Here is a 22,661-nt window from a genome sequence, read left to right on the forward strand (position 1 = left end):
GTTCTGGCCAATGAGGGTAATGCCTGACAGACACATTTTTTAAAATGTTGTTAGAATAATGTAACAAATTACAGCACACAATCCTTTTAAAATAATTAATATTTTTATTTGCATTTTTAATACAGAAACAAAACACACATCCCTTTCCCTCCACCCACTGATTATACAACTTACGTACCAGTCACGACATACAACTAAATACCTAGTGACTCCCCTTCTACCCTTTTCATAATTTCTTTACTTTTCTACTAAATCACATGTTCCAGATTTTTAACCTTCAAATTTCTTCCTCTGTTAATCTCTATTCGCTCGTGTTCTGCTGGATTTATTCAAGAAAGACCCGCTAGGTTATTTACTTGTTTATACTGGTTCTTAAAATATTCAGTGAACTTTTTCCAGTCCTCCTTATATTCTTTATATTCATTATACCTGCCAATTCAGCATATTCAAGCATTTTAAACTGCTACTATTCCTTAGTGGGTACCATCCTCGTTCTCCACCTTTGTACGGCACACAATCCTAGGCGTGTTTAGTAAGTGTGGTTTGGATTGCAGCGTTAGACCGTTTGTATTTAGCACCTTCCAGTTCGGGGTAGATTTGAGACATCTTGCTGCAAAATTTGTGCCTAAAGGTCCGCTTGCAATTTGTAATCAGATCAGCAGAGGTCTTTGCTGAAGCTTCCTGCTTAGCATTTCTGAACCCTAGAGCATGCAGGGCTGGCCTTACCAATAACATGGCTTGCTTGGAGTGCAGAATTCAGCAGTTGCCAATTTTCTCCTGCCAGCCTCCATCTCTTCTGAAGTTAAGCCTGTTATTTGAATCTGCCTTTTGCTTGGGACTTTTCCCCTCTCTTTTCTGTAGGCAGAGCCAAGGTCTCAGTGGCTGACTCAAGGAAACAGCATGGAAGTTGTTAAAATGATTCCCTCTGGCCTTTGCTGGGATTGTTTTTTTCTTTTCCATTGGCCAAAATATTATCTTGCTGTTGACCTCTTCTCTTGACCTAGAAGATGTCATTGCATGACAGCCCGTTGCTTTTTGGCATTTGGCATATTCAGCGCTCATGTGTTTGAGTCAGACATGGAGCTGCCTCGGAAAATAGCATCCCTGAGTTGAGTTCTTCCCTGTTGTCACTTTTGCCTTGTGTTATGACATCTGCTTGTGTGTTTCCCCACTGGAAATGTACAATGCAACCAGGTAAATTGTTCCCTATACAGTGGACGCTCAGGTTGCGAACATGATCCGTGTGGGATGCATGTTCGCAACCTGCAGCATTCACAACCTGCAGCGGCGCCTCTGCGCATGCATGGGTTGCAATTCGGTGCTTATGCGCAAAGCGTGTGTCAGGGGCTCAGGGACAGAGGCACAGGGGAGAGAGGAGATGGAGAGCAAAGGGGAAGGATCTGAGCGCAGCATAGGGGAGTATGACAGTGACCCGAGAGATTCCATGAGCTTCTCCAGCGAATCAGAAGATTCCTAGAAGGAGGCGCCGATGGTCAGGGCAAGGGGGGCCAGCGGGGACTCCCAAAGCAGCAGCTGGAGATCAGGGCCAGCTTCCCCACCAGAGCGTAGAGGGGGGGAGGAGTCCCAAGTGTCAGGTCCAACAGCTCCTCCAGCAGGGAGAGAAGATGAGTCGAGACTGACCACGCCTCTATCGGAGAGTGGGGGAAGCAGTGACAGGAGCAGTGTAACGGTCAGGAGGAAGGTTACCGGCTGGGCGCGCGCGCCAAGTTCAAATGTACAGGCGCGCGGGACAGCAGAAAGCCCGGATCGGGAACCAGGTCCTAAAGCCCGCCGGAAGCAGGGAGAAGACTCAGGGGAATCAGCGTCAGAAGAGTCTAGGAAGGGCGAGACCCCAGCTGACAGGCGGACCCAGAGGAGGAAAGAGCGGAGGAAGAGGTAGAGTAAGGCTAGGGTCTTAAACTGGTGTCTGGGGGGAGGAGACTCAGACGGAGCTTCGGCGGTCTAGAGTTTCAGACGTAGAACTGCACGCTGCTGATGTGAAAGACAAACTGAACTTCAATAAAGACTTTTGTATATAACAACGAACTGGCGTTGGTCCTTTGTGAGCTGGGACCTTGGGCAGCTTTGACAGCGTGAGTTAGCACCTCTGTGCATGTGCAACTGCCAAAACCCGGAAGTAACCAATTCTGGTACGTCCGGGTTTCAGCGGTCCGTAACCTGAAAAAACGCAACCTGAAGCATCTATAACTTGAGTATGACTATATTGTGGAGGGAAAGAAAACTCAACACAGGGTTTCTCTTTTCAGTAGAAGCCTTGTGTCAATCTGAATCTAGTCCTATGCTTAGAATACTTGTAAGCTGTTCGGTAAGAAGGAGATGGTAGGACTCAGCGAATACTGTTGAGGCTTTCCTAAAATGTTTGTGGGAATTAATGTTTTGTGGTTTCATTTATCTCATTGCTTTGTGTGGTTTATTTTGAGCACTCGGAGAGAGGGGAGGAAGTCAGCAAACCACACAAAGCATTTCCCTCCCCAGTTGGCAAAGCTCATTTGACATTAGCATGAAACCCAGTAAGGTGGAAGGCTAACCCAACAGATGCAGCAGGCGTCTTCTCTAATAACCTTTAAACACTTGCCGAAAAGTTTTCTATTCAGGGAAATTAAGAAAATCAGTTTCCGTGGTAGCTGGTTTGTAATTTTAAATCTTTATGCGGTTTTTATTGTGCATGGATAAAAACTGCTTTGATATTTTGTTTTATGAGATTGCAGCATAATTTTTTTTAAATAAATAAATAAATAAGTACACTGAGCAGAGATGGCAGGGATGGCCCAATTTATGCTTCCCAAGACCATAAACAGCTATTCTTTGAAATTTGCACTTCTCCAAATTTTGGGATGCAGTTCTCCAACCAAAATGCATGTATTAAAATGCCTATATTGGGGAAAGTATGCACGAAAATGAAAATGTACTGTTAAAGAAAATGGCTTGAAAAATTGACTGTTAGGGGAAATGTACACTAAAATGCTGGCATATTTTGTGATGGCTTTTTTAAAAAAAATCGCAAACTGCAATTAAAATTGCAAACTGATGAGGAAATTTGTTGAAGTGAATTTAAGATTGGGAAAATGAGAAAGTGAGGTATTTACAGATCCATCTATTCCTAACACTAATAACAGACTACATGGAACATCTGTGAGGACTGGAATAAACTCAGAATCTAGCCTGTTGCCCCTGTGTTTGTGGCCCGCTGTGGATTTAAAGCAAGGTACTGTAAACTACACTAGATAATGTGATGTAATTAAACTTTTGGAAGCAGAACACCAGGTAGTGTAGTTACATAAGCAGTATATTCAGAGAGGTTTTCAGACAGTATTAACTTTCTTTTCATCCCCCATGCATGCATGCATGCATAAAAATAAAAGTTGCTTAGCTACGGTGCTGGAAAACTTCCTCAAATCTACAGCAACCGCAAGTAGGATTTTAAAACAGGATTCCACATTGAAGAAGTGAAAAATGGCTAACTGGCTTTGCTGGGGTGAAAGAAAACCTCAGTTGCTTTTAAACCTTGGTGTCTGCATCAAGAGTATGTATTCAACAACCTTATGCAAGGAAGTTTCCCTTTAAAAAAATAAGTTATTGATGCTTATAAATTAATTTTTTTTACTTCAAGCCCTGGCAGCTGTATGGTGCTATAAAAGCTTCCAATGGATGGGCATAGCTCTACTCTAATTCACAAAATAGCAGAACTCCAATCTGAGTCACGTGTAATATAGACAGCTTGTTAAAAGGTAGTAGAAAAATCCTGCTTTCTGCTTGTACAGTCATACCTTGGGTTACAGAGGCTTCTGGTTGTGCGATTTCAGGTTGCGCACCGCGCAGAACCCAGAAGTACCGGAACGCATGCACAGAAGCGCTAAATCACACTTTGCCCATGCGCAGAAGTGCCGAATCACGACCCGTGCGTGCGCAGAAGCGCCGCTGCAGGTTGCGAACACTGTAGGTTGCGAACATGCTTCCCGCACAGATCATGTTCGCAACTCGAGCATCCACTGTACAGTCCTACAGTGGTACCTCGGGTTACAGACACTTCAGGTTACAGACTCCGCTAACCAGGAAGTATCTCGGGTTAAGAACTTTACCTCAATGAGAACAGAAATCATGCGCCGGCAGCGGGAGGCCCCATTAGCTATAGTGGTACCTCAGGTTAAGAACAGACCACTGGAACAAATTAAGTTCGTAACCAGAGGCACCACTGTACGTTTGTTTTCGAACAGCTTAGTTCTCGAACATTTTGGCTCCTGAATGCCACAAACCCGGAAGTGAGTGTTCCGGTTTGCAAACTATTTTTGGAAGCCAAAAGTCCGGTGGGGCTTCCACAGCTTTCAGTTGGCTGCAGGAGCTTCCTGCAGCCAATCAGAAGCTGCACTTTGGTTTCTGAACATTTTGGAAGTCGAACGGACTTCTGGAACGGATTCTGTTCAACTTCCGAGGTACGACTGTACTGCTCCAGACCTCACACTCCACCCATGGTCTCTGCACCATTCTCAGCACTGTGGCTCATGTTGGAGTGTTGTTGTGTCCAAACTAACTTGGGGAACAAGCCCATTATGATTTGCCAAACAGGCTCAAACTAGGCTTATTAAGAATATGATTTAAAAGGTAAAGGGACCCCTGACCATTAAGTCCAGTTGTTGCCGACTCTGGGGTTGCGGCGCTCATCTCGCTTTATTGACCGAGGGAGCCAGCATACAGTTTCCGGGTCATGTGGCCAGCATGACTAAGCCGCTTCTGGCGAACCAGAGCAGCACACGGAAACGCCGTTTACCTTCCCGCCGGAGCAGTACCTATTTATCTATTTGCACTTTGATGTGCTTTCGAACTGCTAGGTTGGCAGGAGCAGGGACCAAGCAACGGGAGCTCACCCCGTCACGGGGATTCGAACTGCCGACCTTCTGATCAGCAAGTCCTAGGTTCAGTGGTTTAACCCACAGCGCCACCCGTGTCCCTTAAGAATATGATTAGAAGCTGCCTTTTTTTGAGAAAAGCAGAGGATTACCCTTCTCCATGTCTTTTCTCCTGTGTAATACCTTCCTGTACCTTTTGTTTTGTAAACTCAGCCACATGTCCTTGGGTGGCCCCTTTCTCCCACTGTTATGGAGATTGTTGTGTCAAGGGGAGTGTACTGCCCTGACTCATTTGTTTCCCTTCTTGCACTCAGATACATTTCTCATATCTGTTGGGAACATAAATAAATACTGGCAAGGATCCAAGAGGTCGATATTCTCAGTAGATCTGGTGGTTAGTAGTTGCACATTGAGTGAGGAGACAGACTCTGCTTATCAGGGTTCAAAATTAGCAGGGCGACAGGCGCATTTCATGCCTGAAGATTCTCCATTTGCGAGCACCTCAAAAAGTCTGGGTGCCATTTTTTTTTTTGGTGCCTGGCTGACACTCAAGGTTTACTGAAATGTATGTGCTTTGAAACCTTGTACCTTGATTCTTGAATGCCTTGGTACTTGTGCATTTTGACTCCCGAACGGCAAGAACCCGGAAGTAAGTGTTCCGGTTTTCGAACGTTTTTCGGAAGCCACACCTTGGTTTTCAAACGTTTTGGAAATCGAATGGACAGATTACGTTCAAGAACCAAGGTACAACTGTATACGTTAAGGGTAGACAAATATGTTAATGAGTTGAACAATAAAGAATAGAATTTTTGAAAACTGAAGTATGGTACCAATATTTTTTATCGTCAACACCAAATTAAACATATATTAACAATTTCTGTTAAAAATGTGATATTAACAATGTGTCATTGGAATTGCGTATTAGTTCCTGCTTATCAAAATAATAAATAAAAAGTGTTGCCAACCGCCCCGCCCCCCCCAAAAAAATGGCGACTAGACATTCTGTTTTGGTGCCCACAGGTCCCAAAAACCATTTGGCTCCTTGCTTTTCTCTCACAGTTTCTATCACTAACTCCTTAACTATGCAGAACCCAGGGCATCTGGAGATAGAAAGATGTGCTCCAGTTCTCCTTTGTCTGCTTTCAATGGGTCTTGTACAGGGGAGATTCCTGGTGGATTTTGCCTTGTGTTAGTGTGTGTGGAGGGGAAGGGAGCAGTTTCTACTTCCAGACTCCAAAATGTTATGGGTTAGACCAGGCACTGGCAAACTCGGCCCTCCATATGTTTTTTGGGACTACAACTCCCATCATCCCTAGCTAACAGGACCAGTGGTCAGGGATGATGGGAGTTGTAGTCCCAGAACATCTGGAGGGCCGAGTTTGCCTATGCCTGGGTTAGACCTATGAGTAAGGCTGGCAAGGGGACACATTCATGTGGGCATCTGGGCAGAGCTACATGACTGGCACCTCATAACGGACAGGCCTACACCTGCAAGCTCATTTACCTGTTGAAATTTAGGCACTGAGCCAAATGGATAGATCAGCGTATGGCAGATAAGCCTTGTTGCTGTTATGCAATGCCTAAGTACACATCTCTTCCTTCCTGCCCTGACAGGCTCTGCGCCATTTAACCTAGCACTTTCTGAGTTGGTTAGTATGTGTCTGGGCTGCGTCATTTCAGACAGTGGGTAGGGGCTTGCATGGCCGATATTTTCCCCCTTCTTTACAAAAAAAAAAAAGTTAATTTGCATAGAAAGCTAACTTGTTGTTACCTTTATACAGTGGATCCTCTGGATACGAATTAAATTCATTCCAGAGGTCTGTACTTAACCTGGAAAGTCCGTAACTGGAGGCGCTGCTTCTGCGCATGCGTGCGGCACAATAGAGCACTTCTGCGCATGACGAAACCCGGAAGTATATACTTCTGGGTTTGCCACGTTCGCAACCCGAAAGTTACGTATCCAGAGTGGTACATAACTTGAGGGTCCACTGTACCTCGCTTTTTACTCCAAGGAGCTCAAGATGATAGACGTGGTTCCCCACTTGCACCCTGCAGCGTTGCAACAAACCGATGAAGTCGGGTAGGTAGAAAAATGATGAAAGACCCAAAGCCACTCAGTCAGCTTCATGTCTGAGTAGAGATTTGAAACCTGGACTCACAGCTCCTAGTCTGACAGAGGAGCCAACACATTTCAGTGGCTCTGTTGGGAAAGGTTCTATCCTTGACCTGGTAGTTTTCCAGCTGCAGAGAACTTTGTGTGCGAATCCTCAGCTGCTGCTGAAAGTGGTTCGACCCAAACACGTTTTTTACCATCTAAATGCGTGTTTGGTCCCGCCTATTGGGGCCAGCACAACACTTGCTTTCGGTGTTGTTTGGTAACGTCTTGCCTTCTCTCTTCCCCTTTAGGATCAATTTGACACAATTGAGCGCCACACTCAATGGGGCCTGGACCTGATGGACAAATACGTCAAGTTTGTGAAAGAGCGGACCGAGATCGAGCAGGCGTATGCAAAGCAGCTGAGGTAGGTATTATGCCTGGGTTATTACGAGGACGGCTGAGCCTGGTAGGGAATGGCAAAGCTTGGGACGGGCCATGGGGAGGGGAAGGGGAAGGGATACATCGCTAACTGATCATTGCTTATGCTTGGTGTTGGAGAATAGCAGTTTGTCAGGGAGAGCGAGGTTTAAAAACTTGCTCCTGAGGTGCTTCATAGATTCTGGAATAGTGTAGAGAGAGTGGATGGAGTGACTTTTTTCTCCCCTTCTCAAGATACTTGGTTAGAATCAAGTTGATTTTTCATTCGGTTTATGATGGACAGAACAATGAAGTTCTTCACACTGTGAATAATTGTGGAACTGCCACAGGATGTAGTGATGGCCACTATTTTAGATTCAATAAAACAACGACAAGAACGACACAGTGACAACTTGGTTCTTGAACCTAATCCATTCCTGGGGTCCATTTGACTCCTGAAACCGTTCAAAAACCAAGGCACGGTTTCCAATTGGCTGCAGGAGCTTCCTGCACTCAAGTGGAAGCCGTGTCGGATGTTCGGCTTCTGAAAAACATTTGCAAACCAGAACACTTACTTCCGGGTTTGTGGCATTCAGGAGCCGATTTGTTCGGGAGCCAAGCCGTTCAAGAACCAAGGTACCACTGTAATTGCCATCATCTCTTATTAAACCCGTCCTTGTGAATTGATCAAATTCTCCTTTTCCCCCCATCCTGCCCCCCCCAATGCTTGTAGGCACTGCTCCTCCAAATACTAAATGTTGGGGATAAACAGAAAAGGGGTTCTCCTTTCATCTCCCACTTGTGAGCACCCACTGGATGCAGGATGCTGTATTAAATGGACCTTTTGGTCAGAGCCAGCAAAACAGTTCTCAATTGAGGCTTTCAGTTTCATTTCCAGCATCTGCTCTGTTTTTATTCATTCTCTCTCTCTCTCTCCTCCCCTACCCCTCTCCCCATGATTCACTGGTCCAGCCGAGTTCCCAAGCAGCTTTGTCCAGCCTTTGAGACACAGTCTCTTTTCTCTCTTGCCCTCTGTCCCTGCGCTTCTTAAAGCTGTCTCCTTCCCAGCCACTTGTTCCAGCTGTCCTTGCAGCAGAGCCAAAGATTCGCTTTGGATGGAGCCGCTTGTCCAGGAAGACCCAAAAGAGTGTTGAATTTCTGGCTGACTCAGTACTTCAGGGGCCATCCAAGTCCCTTTGCTCTTTGGCTGGATTCTGTGACACTCATTCCTACCACCACCACCATCACCCAGTCTGCCGGTCTGGATGACCAGGCAAACTTGGAATTGGGAACAGAGTCCTCCGAGGTGATTGAACTGGACAGCAGCAGCACAAAAGTTGGCTGCTTTGCTTTCCCCTCCTCCTCTTCCTCCAATAACCGAGTTGGTTAGTCTGTTCTCATCCCACCTCTGCTCCCCACCCCCCACCCGTCCTTTTCCACGAGTTTTACTCCTTTTAGAGTCAAGAATTACTCATTTGGCTCCTTTCCCTTAAAAGGGTTTCTCCTCTTCTCTTGAGCCCTAGAATTGCAAAAAAATTCAGAAAGGCACAAAGTCCATCAACTGCGGGCTCCTTTATACCTCAGCCTCCCGCCACCACTTCACGCACCGTTTGCCAAAACCACAGGAAATAACTAAACAAAGCGTCCGCAGAGCAAGTACAGTGCTTGCTGTCCTCCTGTTGCCCCTCTTCTGAAGCTCGCTTGGAAGCTACAGCTGAGCCTAGCAAAGCCTGTTCCCTTGGCTGCGCCGTATAATGAAGCTACGAGGCGCACCTCTGTGGGGAAGCAGCTTAGGGGCCCCAGAGAGAATGCCTTCTCCCTGGCCACCCCATGCCCGAGCCTCTGAGGGCAAAGGAACTACCAGGAGGGAGGTCCCTGCTGATCTGACCACCTGAGAGGCTCTGTGGGACAGGAGGCAGCCTTTCATTGGCTCCCATTATGTTTCCGAGCACAATTCAAAGTGTTGGTGTTGACCTTTAAAGCCCTAAATGGCCTCGGCCCAGTATACCTGAAGGAGCCTCTCCACCCCCATCGTTCAGCCCGGACACTGAAATCCAGCGCCGAGGGCCTTCTGGTGGTTCCCTCACTGCGAGAAGCAAAGCTACAGGGAACCAGGCAGAGGGCCTTTTTGGTAGTGGCGCCCGTCATGTGGAACGCCCTCCCAGCAGATGTCAAAGAGATAAAAAACTACCTGACATTTAGAAGACATCTGAAGGCAGCCCTGTTCAGGGAAGTTTTTAATGGGCGACATTATAATGTATTTTTAATCTTTGTTGGAAGCCTCCCAGAGTGGCTGGGGAAGCCCAGCCACATGGGCAGGGTACAAATAAATTATTATTATTATTATTATTATTATTATTATTATTATTATTATTATTTCAGGTATTTGGAGTCTGAGTTGTTTAGGGCTTTAAACACGAAGGTGAGCACCTTCAGTTGGGCTCAGAAATGAACTGGCAACCAGTGCATTTGTTTCAGAACAGGGGTTGCATGAGATCTCAGTGGAACCCCAGCCCGTTCATCTGGCTGCAGCTGCTTTTTGGACCAACCGAGGTTTCTGAATCATCTTCGAGGGCAGCCCCATGTACAGCACATAGTGAAAATCCACTCTGGAAGTTACCTGGCTAAATCAGGTGGTCCTTGTTTGGTCCTGCAGACATTAGAAAAGAGTTTTCTTGTCTTATGGAACAACATGGACACTGCGCCAAAGGGAACATTTCCCTGTTAGAGCCAGAGAGGTCCTTTCCGTCCTTTTGTGTGTGTTTTTTGTTTTTTTTAAATAATATTTATTAAGCTTTTCCAGACAGTAAAAATTACAAAATTATAAATAAGAAAATAAAAATACATAACAATATTAAAAGAGAAAGAAAAAAATACAAAAATAGACAATAAAGAAGAGAATTAATAAAGAGAAAAACAGTCCATATTTTCATGTCATATCTTTCATTTACTTGTTTCCTGACCTCCTCACACCCCCCTTTTCTGTATTCCAGTTCACATAGTTAGTTCAGCAAATCCTTACCCTCTATCATTTATCTTTACTTATTATCTTAACCTTTTATAACTATATATTTCCAACCATTGTCAATCCACATTTACATATTCTTATTCGTCTTTTTACCAATACCGCTTATTTTCAGTCCAACATCACTTCAACATTCATTAATTTTACAGTATTTCTGCAGATAATCTTTAAATTTCTTCCAGTCTTCTTCCACCGCCTCCTCTCCCTGATCTCGGATTCTGCCAGCCATTTCTGCCAATTCCATGTATTCCATCACCTTCACCTTTCCGTCCTTTTGGTACAGCATATATATCTTTTTTCCCAGGCTGGAAGTTAATTATTATTTACTTCAGTCTTCTGTCTAGCTTTGTAAGAAAATCCCATTCCACATAAAAGTGGTTCATCTTTCCTTATTTTAAAATGCATCTCAACTTCTTCTTCTTCATCATTTTATTTGTATGCCGTCTTTCCATAGTTAAAACAATGGTCTAGGCGGCTTACAACATGACAAGATTTACATAATTACCAACGTAACAAAAGTCACAAGCAATAAATAAAACACATCAAAAAGTACCCAACCAAATGGAAAACAATTTCCACATAAATCATAAGATCTAAAACTAAGAATATGGCAGTAGTATCAATCACAATTTAAAATGACATAGATAAAAAATAAAAGCCATTTAAAAAACAAAAATGGAGCCCTCTCTGCCCAGCAGCAGCAGTGGCAGCAGGTCTTTATGGAGCCTGTCAGGCCTTGCCCCAAGCCAGGTGGAGAGAGGCAGGGCAGCCCTGGGCAGCAGGCTTGATTCCCCCCCCCCCTCTTTCAAGCTCCCATTGTGGGTCTTGCCAATTCTGCTGTGCATTTCTAATATTTGAAGAAAAATTATTTGGAATTTGGGGGGAGGAGCCTACTTTTGAAAACAAAAGATTGATGTGACCAAAGATCCCAAATGCACACTTTAGAAAAGATAAGGAGGATAAAATATTCGCTCAATATCCAGCATTCATGGGAAATAGTTGTATAAAACATTACCAGCTTATTTAAACCTGTCACATTTGATAAGAATTATCTCTGGGATATTCATCTGTGCCAATTATCAGCACTTCCATCTGCACATGACTGCAGCTGAATCTTATAGGCCTAATATCGAAGCTGTCCAATTTTTTACCTGGCTCCTGTTTGATTTGTTAGCCCTACGGTGCAGCAAAATGAAACAAGGTGACAGGATGTCAGCCAATAGATGAAGGCAGGAGTTTGATGTCTGAATGATATAAGGAGGCATGGGGAGGGTGGGGGCACAACGGGAGCTCATCTTCAGGCAGCAAAATGCCTTTGGCTAGCTCATTTTCGCTCTCATTTATAGGAATCTTGTGAAGAAGCATCTTCCCAAGAGGACTACGCGAGAAGACCCAGAATCAAAGTATGTATTGTGTCAAGTGCACGTTTAGCTGCAGCGATGCATGAGATATTCTTACTCAGTGCTACACATTTTTGCGGCAAAAGTACTCTGACCACAAAAACTTAGGTTAGTGGTTCACAGACTTTTGCGCTAGCAAGCCCTGGCAGGGCCGGCCACCCAAGCAGTCATTCAGGGTGGCAGTAAAAAAGGTAAAGGACCCCTGGGCAGTTTAGTCCAGTCAAAGGTGACTATGGTGTTGCAGCGCTCATCTCACTTTCAGGCCAAGGGAGCTGGTGTTTGTCCACAGACAGCTTTCCGGGTCATGTGGCCAGCAGGACTAAACCGCTTCTGGTGCAACGGGACACCATGACGGTAGCCAGAGTGCACAGAAACGCCATTTACCTTCCTGCCACAGCAGTACCTATTTATCTACTTGCACTGGCATGCTTTCGAACTGAAAAACACTTATGTCCCTATGGAGATGGCAGTCCCGAGATTATCACCCCTCTTTTATTGTCCATTCCGGGTTGCCCAACCACTGCCACTGCTTGATCTTGGCAGATCAAGATGAGCAGGTGACAGCAAAGGTTGCAAGGTTTTTGCTGGGGCAATCAGAATAAGATGAACCATTTGACTATTGATTCAAAACCCCAAAATGTATTTTATATAATTGACTTTTATTTCTATTCTTTGTATATTGCATTGTTGTTTTATTGCTATGGCCGATGGCTGATGCAAATAAAGATTCATTCATTCCCTGCTGCTGGGCACAACCTTCCTGCCTTTCCTCTCCTTTTCAGGTTCTGCCAATATCAGGCCTTCCTTCAGGTGGTGAAGGAGCTGAACGACTTTGCAGGCCAGCGTGAGCTGGTAGCTGAGAACCTTCTAACGCGGATCTGTGTGGAGGTTGCCAAGTACTCGCAGGAGCTCAAACAGGAGAGGAAGTCGGTAAAGTGCTCCCCTGCCTTTGTAGAGTCAAGAAACTCTGCATAGTGGTCAACTGGGGGACCAAATCAGGTTCTGATTCTGCTGCCCAGGGGTCCTGAAGAACAAAACCGTTCAGGTGTACCTCTCTGTGAGGGGCACTTCCTATTTTGCGCTCCCCTGGCTCGCTTGCTGCTTGTTCAGCAGGAGTTGAAGGCATATTGTCCCTGGCCTTTTTGCCTTTGTGCTCGCTTGACCATCTGCATCATCTGGGGAGAGCTTCCATGCTACTTCCAGATGTTCCTGGTGGCTGCTGGCATTGGCGTGGAGATTTTTTATGTACTTACTTACGATGGCCAAGCTCCAAAGAACTGTAAAACTCAGTTCTGTAAGCCCAAGAGGGCTGTAGATCTGTTCTTAGTTTGAGTAGCAGCCACTGCATGCTGTGTGGCAAACTGCTTTCAAAAACTGTTTTTGACTGCTGAGTCCACCATGCCTTATTGTAAAGTACCCCCCCCCCTAAAAAAAACAACCACACCCAATTTTGGTTCATCTGTCACTCTTCCATCAGGAGAGTGTTTGCTAACAGAAAAAGCACAATAAAATAAAACAACAAAATCAATTTGAATAACATAACAAAAAGGGGACACTAAAAATATCACCTTCTTGTTGCTAAATTCTCCATCTGCAGTGTTGACCTTTGAGTCACTGAGGGTTGGGAACTAGGATAATGTTAAAATTAGGCAGGTTTTGGAGAGGAGGGCTAGCAATAGATTCAGGATTTGAAAATATTGTGGCCACTGTGCTCTCTCTACAGCGTGTGTGTTTTAGTCTGTTTTTATTTATTGCAGTATTTCTGTATGACTTTTCAAAATTAAGTTCTATGGAGCAGTCTGCATGACTTCAGCACAGTGGGACTAGTGTACCTGATTAGGAAGTAACCTTGAATTATGAGTAGTTCTGGTTTTTTAAGCTGAGGCATCTCCTTTGAAGCCCATCCCACTCTGTCCCAAAACTCTCTTTTTCAGATTGTAGAGAGTAAGGACTTGGACCTGTTTGGGGCCCCATTTCTTCAGTAAGTTTTCTTAGGGTTGTAGTGTTCTGGTGAAAAGATGGGAAGAATTAGGTAGATCGGGTAGCAGGTAGGTGCAAGAAGACTCTTTTGGTAGTAGCAGGTGGCCTTTTGCTCTTTCTGAGGTACTTCCGTCATCATTTGAAAATGATTGACAGAACTGTTTGGGTTCTGGCAGAAGCATCATGACACTTCTAACAAAGGCTTTCATTCGGTAAACTTTCTCCTTCTCCAGCACTTGCAAGAAGGCCGAAGGGCTCAGCAGCAGCTGGAGAACTCCTTCAAGCAACTTGAAAATGTGAGTTGTTTTCATCTTCAGCCTTGCTCTACATGCGGTGTGCAGAGTCCGAGGCTCATATGCTCGGAAGACCTAAAACAACTTCTGTGGATTTGGCCAGTGTTCGGAGCAGGAACACAGCTGTGGAGGGGTCATTGATCCCTTTAAAATTCTCCAAACATTTAGTGCATGGAAACATCATTTTTTTCCACCAAGAATGTTTCCTCTGTCCTTTTTTCAAAATTACATTTGGGGATGACAGATGGAGGAAAGCAAGGAAGAGGACAGAATCCAATGCACATGGAGAGAGAGAGGGGAATGCACAAGCTGTGGAACTGGCTTTATTATGGCATCAACCATAGAATCTCCTGTGTTACCTTTGGAAGTCTCCAAGAACTTCTCAACTTTTGTAAATCATCGGGGGGGGGAGGGGGCGGGGAGATCCTAGCTTGGGCTATGCAAGAACAAATCTTTATGAGCAACAGAGGCGCAAACTCCCCAGAAACAAAACTGAACCCATCTCTGGCATTGTCGCTAGCACTTTGTTCTTGTTGCATGAAGAGTTTTAAGAGAAGATTTCAAAGAAGGTGCAATAGAATGATGTGCAAATGAGCCAAGACTGAAACCTTGGAAGACCACAGGGATCTCTTGTCAACCTGTAAATGTTTTTCAAGAGCCCTTTGTAGGGGTGTGCATGCATTTCTCAAAAAGAAATAGTATACTTGCTCAAGTTTCCCTTAAAGCAGAACAAAATCATATTATAAGACCTTGCATACATTGAATGTCCTTCCTGCATACATTCACACGCAGGCACACTCAGTTTTTACATGTGAGTGTGCATGCACTTGCCAAAGTCAGTTCCTGCCTTCCCTATTTTGGCTATACAGTGCCTCCATTGTGATTCACCTTCCTACGTTCTACAAGGCACAAACACATTGTTGTGTTTATTTTTCCCCACATTAATTAGTGGGGGGAATTGTTTGTGGGCTTTGTTTTACTTTAGAGTCCAGTTTAGACTATTCAGTGGGCTGAATTTTGAGCCCTGCCTTAAGCATAACCTTGAACGTGGAGACAGTCTGGAAAGACAAATCTTAAGTGGCTTTCCAGTTGGTGAACTTCAGTGAAGCTCTTGCTGTCTAAACTGGGAAAGGTCACCTGTCCATTCTCCACCTCTCCCCTCCCTGTCCACTGGGGTACAATCAATTGTACCTGAATTACCCCCACCCCAATAAATTATGCCATCTGTCCCCCCACCCCCAAATAAAAGGTGAGCTCGCTTTTTTAATAGCTTCTTTCAAAGCCTCAGCAAGCTTTGAAAGTAGCTCCATAGACCGTGTACACAAACAGCCTTTCCACCCACTCCTTTTCCAGTAAATGTTTGCATGTGTCACTTAATTGTAAGCCTGCAGCCAGAGTCTTTTTTAGTCTTATTGATTGTACTGCACCTTGTTTTGAAAGCCCGTTATACATAACAATCTGTTAACCCCTCCTCCCATTTCCAGCTTTTATTTGAAAGCCCAGAATGGGGCAAACAAAACGGGAGCACTTAACAGGTGGTGTGATATAATCCTGCCTGTGAAACCAAGAGATCTCATCGCCTAAGTGCGAGTGATGCTCATGTCTGTATCCTTGCAAGAGAGATATGTCATCATCTAATGCTTTGCATCCAAATGGATGTAGCCTTTTGTTAGGCTTGCTGTTGTGGGCATCCCTCACTCTCAAAGACTCTCTCTCTTAACCGCAGAGCAAACGCAAGTTTGAGCGAGACTGCCGAGAGGCTGAGAAAGCTGTGCTGACTGCCGAGAAACTGGACCAGGACATCAATGCTACCAAGGCAGATGTGGAGAAGGTCAGTGCTTTTGAATAAGAGTGTGCCACTGCTCCCCATCCCTAATAATGTTTAGGAGGGTATCAGAGTTCTTCTGCAATGGAAGTCATGACGGATCTCCTGAGTCCCTTGTTTGCTTGTGCCCCGTAACTGACCACCTACCCCTTGCTTTTGCTTATGAAAGCTTTCTAAGCAAACCACAGCTTCTTTCTCACGTTAGCCATTAAAGCCAAGACGTCATCTTTTGGGGGGATAGTGGGTGGGTGGGTATGGAGGACTCCCTGGTCCTGAATGGGGTAACTGTGCCTCTGAATGACCAGGTGTGCAGCCTGGGAGTCATTTTGGACTCACAGCTGTCTATGGAGGTGCAGGTCAACTCTGTGTCCAGGGCAACTGTTTACCAGCTTCATCTGATACGCCAGCTGAGACCCTACCTGCCTACAGACTGTCTCATAAGAGTGGTGCATGCTCTAGTTATCTCCTGCTTGGACTACTGCAATGCACTCTATGTGGGGCTACCTTTGAAGGTGACCCGGAAACTACAACTAATCCAGAACGCTGCAGCTAGACTGGTGACTGGGAGTGGCTGCCGGGACCACATAACACCGGTCCTGAGAGATCTCCATTGGCTCCCAGTACATTTCTGAGCACAATTCAAAGTGTTGGTGCTGACCTTTAAAGCCCTAAATGGCCTTGGCCCAGTATACCTGAAGGAGCATCTCCACCCCCATTGTTCAGTCCAGCGCCGAGGGCCTTCTGGCGGTTCCCTCACTGCAAGAAACAAAGTTACGGGGAACCAGTCAGATAGTTGTTTATTTCCTTGACATCTGGTCAGAGGGCATTCCACAGGGCAGGTGCCACTACCGAGATGGCCCTATGCCTGGTTCCCTGAAACAGGAGCATGCACCACTCTGGCGAGACAGTCTGCAAGACAGTCCTACGGTTTACATCTTGTGGTTTGTTTGGGAGAGCTAAACCCACAAGCCTAGGTTTGGATGACTTACTAAGCCCAGGGGCAGGGAACCTTGGTTCCCCCTAAATTTTGCTGGGCTCCCTTGATCCCTGAGCACTGGCCATGTTAGCTGGGGCTGGTAGGAACTGGATTCCCTCAGCGCCTGGAAGGGCCACAGATTCCCCACCTCTGCTGTAGAGCTGACTGTAACCAAAGTGTTTCTGCTGATCCATTTCCCCTTACCTTCTCCAGGCGAAGCAGCAGGCAAACCTGAGGAGTCATATGGCTGAGGAGAGCAAGAATGAATATGCTTCATATCTGCAGAAGTTTAACCACAATCAGAGCCAGTTCTACTTTTTGGAGATGCCACAGATCTTCAATGCAAGTCTCTCTAAGCAACTTCCTAACATTTTAGTTTAGAGTTTTCTGCAACTCCCTTTACCCTAAGCCGTCCTTCAAAGTAGCCCTCAACAAACAATAAAAAGCCGTAGAACATTTTAAAATAAACCTTGCTCTATAAAAATCAACTATCTAGTGATTCTTCTACGTGAACCAACCTGATTTGCAGTTCCACACTAATACACAGATCAGAATGCAATCATCCTTCTGCCCTTCTCAAAATTTTGCGATACAGTTCTCTGCTCAAAGAAACATAACAAAATGCATGTATAAGTTTTAAATGCATCCCAAAAGCATATTTGTGGCAGGTCATGGGGGAAATAACAAAATGCAAATTTTAATGCAGGGTTTTGTTGTTGTTTTTTAATCACATACTGATGTGGAAACAGGGCAGAACATACTTAAGAACAAACACGTGTGAAACTAGCATGAACCAGAAACACACTCTGATCTTTCCATCCCTGCAACAAGGGGTAAACGTAACAGCTCTAAAAACTAGCTGTCCAGCAGCAGCAGATTGGGACCAGCGAACGACAAGGATTGCTAAAAGCTGGAGGAAAAGATAGACCTGCCTCAGGTCACCTAAAATGAAGCAAGCGCCATGGAACTTTCAGAAAAGGGAGTTCCATAAAACGAGAGCTTCTCCTAGAACAGCTCTTTTTGTGGCTCCTCCTTGTGGAATATTTTCTCTCTCTCTCTGACTTCAGATATTGGATAGGCTCTCAGCCTTCCCCCAGAAGAAAATAACTTGGCAGTGTAGGTCATTGGAGACCTATAACACATGTCTTCGTCAGGAAGTTCACCTTGGGCCAGTGCAGCCTTGTTAATCTCTGCTCTGTGGGGAAGGCTTCTAGCATTTGTGGGAAAAGGGGCTGGTTGAGAATGTGGAAAGATCCCATGACAAAGAAAGCAGGAACCTCCTCTCTGGAGGTAATGGAGGAAGGTGGGAGGGTTATTAACCTTTCCTAACTTCACAAGTGCCATTCCTGGGGTGGGCTTTAAAAAAAAATATTCCTTGAACATTATTAGGGCTGCCACACAAAGTATTCAGGCTGCAATTGTGTACATACCTACCTGAGAGTAAATTCCAAATTGAGCTGAATGGGACTAACGTCTGAGTAAGGCATGCATTGGATCCTTTTGTTAATTGATTAACCGTCTGCTTTAAAACCTAAAATTTTAAATTTGCTTTTGTGTACTACCAGAACCTCAGTAATAAGGGCCTTTTTGAGATAACCTGACAACAGACCATAGCTACCCTTCTTAAAAAGGAAAGGCGGTTTTAAAAGGGTTTCTTATTCATTTCCCACTGCCTCATCAGAAAAACTTTAAAAACATAGCTTAGAAAATAAAGAAGGCAGTTTATTGCTTCATCGATTAAAATTGATCCTTGCCAGTTTGCAATCAACTGATGATAGTCCTGAAAATGCTAGAAAATGCACTCACACCCTTGTTGTCCCGTTACCTAAAATCTTTTTATCTGGAGACAACTGGGAAGTTGAGTCTGGATGCTATTGCATTAGAACAAACCCAAATACGAAGAACAGGCAAGAAAAACTGATGAGTTATGTGGAGTTGGCGAAGCTGACAGACAGACTTCGGGAAAAGGACAGTAGGGATTTTGAAAAAGAGTGGGAACCTTTTATATCATATTTGCAGAAACAAAGAAAGAATATTGACCTGATGGTAGGATTTAAATAAACATTCACAACCTTATGGATAGGGAACAAATAATGTAATAAAAGGGAAAATAATGATATTCATAGAAAATAGCAGAATATACTAAATGAGATTAATAAATCAGAAATGGAAGCTGAGGGAAGTCCAAAAGGGGGGAGGAAGAGATGTTATGTAAGTTGAATATTATAAGTATATTTGTAATGAGAGAAAAGAAAATTAATTTTAAAAGTTTATTTTTTTAAAAAAGAACAAACCCAAATGCAGCTATTATAACAGGCATTTTTTAGACGGCATTGTGACATTTTAAAATTTTCACCAGCCTTCCCAGTGCCACATGCCTTGCTGACTGCAAGGAACAGAGGCTTGATAACCAGACGGGCCTCTTCGTTTTGTGGGTGATGTGGGTTCTGGTAGGACGGGGGTGCTGAGGGGATCCTAGCTCCCTGTGAGGAACCTTCCCTCTCTAATCCTCAAGTCCTGATTGTCCCTTTTGTGTGTGTTGCTCCCTTCCTTCCCCCCATTCCTAGAAGCTGCAAGAGATGGACGAGCGGCGGACACTGCGCCTCAAGGAAGGCTACAGCGTTTTTTCAGAGACGGAGCAGCAAGTTATGCCCATTATTGGGAAGTGCCTGGAGGGCATGAAGGCAGCAGCAGATGTGGTGGATGAGAAGAACGTAAGTGCCTCCCAGATAAGTTGTAACATTTCCCCTGTGTACTGCAGAAAAGTTGGTGTGCTGTCAAATAACCGCTGTAGTCTATGCATAGGTAATAATAATAATAATAATAATAATAATAATACCGTATTTTTCGCTCTATAACACGCAGATTTTTTCTCCTAAAAAGGAAGGGGAAATGTCTGTGCGTGTTATGCAGCGAATGTGTGGTCCCTGGAGCCGAAAAATAAGGCAAAAATCAAACCGCGCTTCAGGGAGAAGGGAGCTCCGTGAGACAGGAAGCTGTTGCTTTCCTGCATTCTGCCTCAGGGTCTTTCTGCCCTCCCTGCTCTGTTTCCTTGCTGTGTTTGCTCAAACGGAACAAAGAGCAGGGAAAGCCCCTCCCCTCCAGGCAAGTAGAGAGGAAAGCAGAGCGTCGCTCTATCCTGTCCCTGCTCCGGAGGGAACAATGTATGTGAAGGGAAGAGAGATTACAGGTTCGGCTTAAAATTCTGATTTGACTTCCTGCTTTTTGTTTTTGGAGACACACAGCATTCAAATATGCTTTCTTCCATTTAAAAGGATGAAATCCTTAAACAGTGGCTGGCTTGTGTGGGTGGGTGGGGGGAAACTTTTGCCTTCCTTTCCTCACGTTATAGCCCTCTCCTGCATTCTTAGCCTTCTGTGTTTTTCCTTCCCTCCCCACTTAAAATGTGGTTACAAAGCATGGATCCACATGGATCCTCAGGATCTTTGCATTGGGTCACCCCAAATTCACCATCAGAGCACACAGCATGTCCATGGCTACAGCCTGCCCCCCCAAAATCACACACCCATTGTTGCCTGGGGCTGCAATGGTGCAAAAACGTGGTTACAAAGCATGGATCCACAGGGATTCTCAGGATTTTTGCATTGGGTCACCCCAAATTCACCATCAGAGCACATAGCATGTCCATGGCTACAGCCTGCCCCCCCCCAAATCACGCACCCACTGTTGCCTGGGGCTGCAATGGTGCAAAAACGTGGTTACAAAGCATGGATCCACAGGGATTCTCAGGATTTTTGCATTGGGTCACCCCAAATTCACCATCAGATCACATGTCTGTGGCCACAGCATGAAGCACAAAAATGATACGTCCACTGTTTCATTCAGAATATTTTTTCCCTTGTTTTCCTCCTCTAAAAACGATGTGCGTGTTATGGTCAGGTGCGTGTTATAGAGCGAAAAATACGGTAATTTATTTATACCACGCCCTTCTGGCTGGGTTTCCCCAGCTGCTCTGGGCGGCTTACAAAATAGATAAAACATAATAAAGCATCAAACATTAAAAACTTCCCGATACAGGGCTGCCTTCAGATGTCTTCTAAAAGTTGGATAGTTCATTATCTCCTTGACATATGAAGGGAGGGTGTTCCACAGGACGGGCACCACTACCAAAAAGACCCTCTGCCTGGTTCCCTGTAACTTCACTTTTTGCAGTGAGGGAACCAGCAGAAAACCCTCAGAGCTGGACCTCAGTGTCCAGGCTGAGTGATGGGGGTGAAGACGTTCCTTCAGGTATACCTTGGTTCTCAAACAACTTGGAACCCAGACACTGTAAACCCTGAAGTAAGTGTTCTGGTTTGCGAACTTTTTTTTTTTACTCACATTTCAGTTCACAATATGATCTCTGAAAGGCAGGCTTTACTTGGTAGTTACATAAGGAAAGAGTGAGTTTGTCTCATAGAGAGACTGAACACACGTGCTGCTGGCTGAGAGCCAGCAGACAGCAAAATTACATTAATAGAACAGAATGGCTGCAGGAGAGCAGCGTGGCAGCAAAAGATCATCAAGAGAGCGATAAGAGACAAGACAAACTGAGAAAATGGCTGCATGGCTCTTTTGTGGAGTCAGCCAGAGCAATGGCCACATGCAGGAAGAGGAAGCTCCAGACCAGTGGAACAGGAAGTTACACTGACTGGATGTCCCCCTGCTTGTGCCCACTCTAGGGAAATAAGGAGTGTTGCATTTGACCGTACCAATGGATTACATCCCACAAACTCGGTGTACTCTCAAACTGTCACAAAATTTCTGCCATATCCTCTTCGGGTCCTCAGCAGGACTGATAATGGGTGTCCCCAACCCCATCTCGTTTGTATTGTGTTGGCTCAGCAGCACAACTGGCCTGGAGGTGGTTCTGTTCCTCAAGGTCACTCAGAAGGATGTTCTTCTCCCGTAGGATTCCCAGATGCTGATTGAACTGCACAAATCGGGCTTTGAGAGGCCAGGAGACATGGATTTTGAAGACTTCAGCCAACCCATCAATCGTACCTCATCAGACAGCAGCCTTGGCAACCCCCGCGGCACCCTCGATGGTCGCCTGGACCCCCGCCTGCTGGTCAAGAGCAAGGGGAAGCGCTGGCCCTTCAGCAGGAAGAACAAGGTGAGGACTGGCATGGAGGGCCGGGGGCAGCCTGGAAAAGGGTGGTCGGGAAGCAGGGTGGATAAAAATCAATGATTTAAAAATAAATTTAAAAATTCAGATTTTTAAATTGGATTTTTTTAAAATTTAAATTGGATTTTTCAAATAAAATGCTTTTGGAGGAAAAATCTTTCTAAAGATAGTTTTCTATTTAAGTTACATTACAGCCCACAGGCTATTCATCAGGAAATAAGGATTTGTTTTAAGTTTTTCATATGTGCTAAAACTCAGTCTAAGCCTCTTCTTCTTCTTCTTTTTTTAAAGAATTTGTTTAACTACATCAGTTAACATGGATACATATGCTATAGTTACTGTTTTAGTTAAATAAATTGTTTAAATTGTTATTAAGGAAACGATCGTTTTTCTTCTTCCAATAAAGTATAGCAGAAAAGTTGTCTCCAAATATAAACAGTTAACTTTTTAAACCTCACAATAATTTCATAACTATCTGTCTATGTATTTCTAATAGCAGAACCAAATCAGTAATTTTTTATATAACTGTAAAAACTACTATGAAAATTTATTATTCCAAAAATGAAACCTTCATCTGGTTGTAAATATTAAATGATTTAAATCAAGTCTTACTGACTAGTGCAGGCTTCCTCAAACTCGGCCCTCCAGATGTTT

The 22,661-nt window shown here is 44.6% G+C and overlaps 1 protein-coding gene across 2 annotated transcripts in view; it reads left to right on the plus strand.

Moving 5' to 3' along the window:
- Positions 1-22,661, plus strand: part of TRIP10 (thyroid hormone receptor interactor 10) — an 89,325-nt gene that overhangs the window by 49,070 nt on the left and 17,594 nt on the right. For both annotated transcript variants that reach the window (XM_082205437.1, XM_082205438.1), the window contains exons 2-9: positions 7,272-7,387; positions 11,752-11,808; positions 12,588-12,735; positions 14,019-14,081; positions 15,805-15,909; positions 17,093-17,221; positions 19,447-19,593; positions 21,792-21,995. In XM_082205437.1, the coding sequence (XP_082061563.1) occupies positions 7,272-7,387; positions 11,752-11,808; positions 12,588-12,735; positions 14,019-14,081; positions 15,805-15,909; positions 17,093-17,221; positions 19,447-19,593; positions 21,792-21,995 (969 nt within the window). The remainder of the gene's footprint in view (positions 1-7,271; positions 7,388-11,751; positions 11,809-12,587; positions 12,736-14,018; positions 14,082-15,804; positions 15,910-17,092; positions 17,222-19,446; positions 19,594-21,791; positions 21,996-22,661) is intronic.

Source organism: Podarcis vaucheri (assembly GCF_965113315.1).
Source record: "Podarcis vaucheri genome assembly, chromosome: 17".
Taxonomy (NCBI): domain Eukaryota; kingdom Metazoa; phylum Chordata; class Lepidosauria; order Squamata; family Lacertidae; genus Podarcis; species Podarcis vaucheri.